Source organism: Berkeleyomyces rouxiae, assembly GCF_048999995.1.
Source record: "Berkeleyomyces rouxiae strain 22BRR77 chromosome Unknown BrBRR77_ptg000009l, whole genome shotgun sequence".
Lineage (NCBI taxonomy): Eukaryota > Fungi > Ascomycota > Sordariomycetes > Microascales > Ceratocystidaceae > Berkeleyomyces > Berkeleyomyces rouxiae.
In genome coordinates, this window is record NW_027396499.1 from 1,408,993 (window position 1) to 1,411,602 (window position 2,610).

Here is a 2,610-nt window from a genome sequence, read left to right on the forward strand (position 1 = left end):
TTTCTGGGGAACAGGCCGTGTCTGTGCTGAGTGCTGCCAGCTGTCGCCAGCTGTGAGCAGACTGCCGGCCCCTGCAGAGCCTTTCACGTGCCCCAAGTGCCCATTAAGAAAGACCATGATAATCCAGCACAGACAAAAGTCACTAATCTAAGGCTTGTGATCAAAGTAAATGGGTAACTACATGGTTATATATACAACAAGTAAAGCTTTATGCACGAAAGAAACGAATCGCCAAATGAGGAGCCTGTCCATCTACGCCATCAACCCACCCAAAACCCCAGCCTTTTAGTTGTCAGGAACACGGACCTTTTCGGCATACTGCATGATGTTGCTGATGACAGAGTCCTGAATCTCGTCGCCCTTGCCCGATGCCACCTTCAAAATAAGCTCGTTCAGCGGCTGGCTTCCCAGGATATCAACGTGGTCGGCGGTAGTAGGTCCACCGCGGAGGTTAAACGATTCGGGCTTGTGCTGCAGCTCGACAACCGTCACCTTGGAGCCGGCGGGGTTATAGCGCGGCATCTTCCAGCCCTTGTTGCACATGTATCCAGTGCTGAGCAGACTGACGGTACCATCGCCCTCGCCCATGATGACGCCGTGGTCGATGTGGTCCTCGGTTACGCCGTTGTCAATGGTGATGTCAGGCTGGTTGGGAAGAAGGGACCCGGACTTCTTGTAGTAGTAGGCACGTTCGGTCTCCTTTCCAACACCATAGAAGCAGTAGATTTTGAGGCTGGGCGCAAGAGGCAGACGCGTCTCCAACGGGTTGACCCATTTGCTAGGGTCGTTCTCATTGGCGGTTACCTCCTCTGCGGTAGAAGCAACACCACGCGAATACGAGCTCTTTCCCATCTTGCTATACCAGTCATCGGTTATTTTGTAAAGGTAGTCCATGGTGTCGTCGATGGTAAAGTTCTTGGCATCGCCGTTGGGGTTTTCCCCGTCCCGGAAGTTCAGAGTGGAGCCGTAAGAGAAGGCCTGTCCAGGAAGATCATCCGGCGCAGATTCAAGGTCGCCCCAGACGGCAGTTCCGCCAATGGGGAACATGGACGAGATGCCAGGCATGGCGCGGAATAGCTCTGCACGCTCATTCTTGCTCAGGAACTTCTCAAGGCCATAACCAGCAAAGGCGTTCAGCTTGGCAGTATCACGCATCTCGCCGGATAGCACAGCAGGAGCACCTTTGACGGCACCCAGCATGCAGCCACTAACGTTGATCCAAGAATCGACATGCTTCTCAACCCAGTCATCGCCGCCCTTGCCACCCTGGTCCGAAGCAACCCAGTGAAAAAAGTAAAACAGGACCTGACTGCCCATGCTATGAGACACAAGAGAGGCCTTCTTGCCTTGGGTTTTGACAGAAGTTTCGATGTGGGCCTTGAGGTGACTGAAGTAGCGGTCGCGGACTTCCAAGTTGGCATAAGACAGGCGCCAGTCGTACGCAGCAGTGTGCGAGTTTGAAGGATCGTAGCCGATGGAGGCCAAGTTCTCGATAATCTTGCTCCAGATCCAGTAGCCGGTAATGAAAAAGTCGGTAGCGTCAAAGCCCTGGGAGGCACGGATCTTGATGTCCGGAGGGTCAAGGCCAGTCTCGGTGTCCAGCATCATGTGCTTTCTCCAGTTATCCTTGTCGAGAACGAGCGCACGCATCATGTTCCAGCTTCCCCAGAGTCTCTTGCGGAAATAAGAGCGTGAGACGTTGGACGTGCCCCAGGATTCAAGACCAGTGGAAATAACACCAGGAATCATGACCATGGGGTGGTGGGCTTGGTATCCTTCAGACGCCATCTTGAGCCCGACAGCAAAGGACTCAGAGCTGTTGCCCACTTGCTTCTCGCCGTTCTATGTGTGTATTGCGTTAGCTGGCTGGTCATAGTAGCATGAATATGGGCTGGTATCAATCTTACAAGCAAATCCTTGATATCGCTGGCAAAGTTTGCCGGCAGCTCGGACTGGAGGGCTTCATAGAGGCTCTCGATGCTCAAGTCACCGAGAGAAGTAGGATCGATCAGTTCGCTGTTTTTGGCAAACACGCCGGCGGTGACGATGCCGACGAGACATCCCAGAAGTAGAGTGAAGGTGTTGTGCCTCCACAATTGAGAAAACATGGTGGGCGTTGTGTGGGAAGATGGCAATCCAGAATGCTTGCCAGCTGATTGAGAATGGGCCGTTGTGGTGTTTTTCTAGTGGGCAAACGGGTGCCCTGTGCGGATGGCTCGGGAAACACAGCCACAGGAGCAGTAGAAAGTGGAGAGTTTATGCAGTGTAGCCAGTTGAAGCTGATAAAGTCAAAAAGGCTACAGCAATGGTGGAAAGCCAGGGAAGCGTCTCGGGATGCACGATGATGGGAAGGCGGGGGGCCTCTAAAAAATGAAAATGAAAAAAAGAACGAAAGGATGGACCGCTGGAATGCGATGTGGTAAATGCAAAAAATGAAGGAGGGAAAAAATGAATGCAAAGCGTCAAAGGTGGAGGACAACCTTCCTTAGCACAACGTCCTACGGTGACGAGGACATCGCCTCTATCTGTAGTCGCGGACATGGAGCGAATTGCCTGCCAAATTTGTGTCACGTGATCGCCAATCGCGGGTGTCATGGGTGACGTTTAGGC

At 52.9% G+C, this 2,610-nt stretch overlaps 1 protein-coding gene across 1 annotated transcript; it reads right to left on the minus strand.

The window, feature by feature from the left end:
• Window positions 1-285: 285 nt before the first annotated feature.
• Window positions 286-2,108, minus strand: BROUX77_006974 (uncharacterized protein; the record flags this gene model as incomplete). The annotated part of the gene is made up of 2 exons (XM_073752017.1): window positions 286-1,842; window positions 1,908-2,108. 2 exons carry the CDS (start codon window positions 2,106-2,108, stop codon window positions 286-288), a joined length of 1,758 nt encoding a protein of 585 aa, XP_073603121.1.
• Window positions 2,109-2,610: the final 502 nt, after the last annotated feature.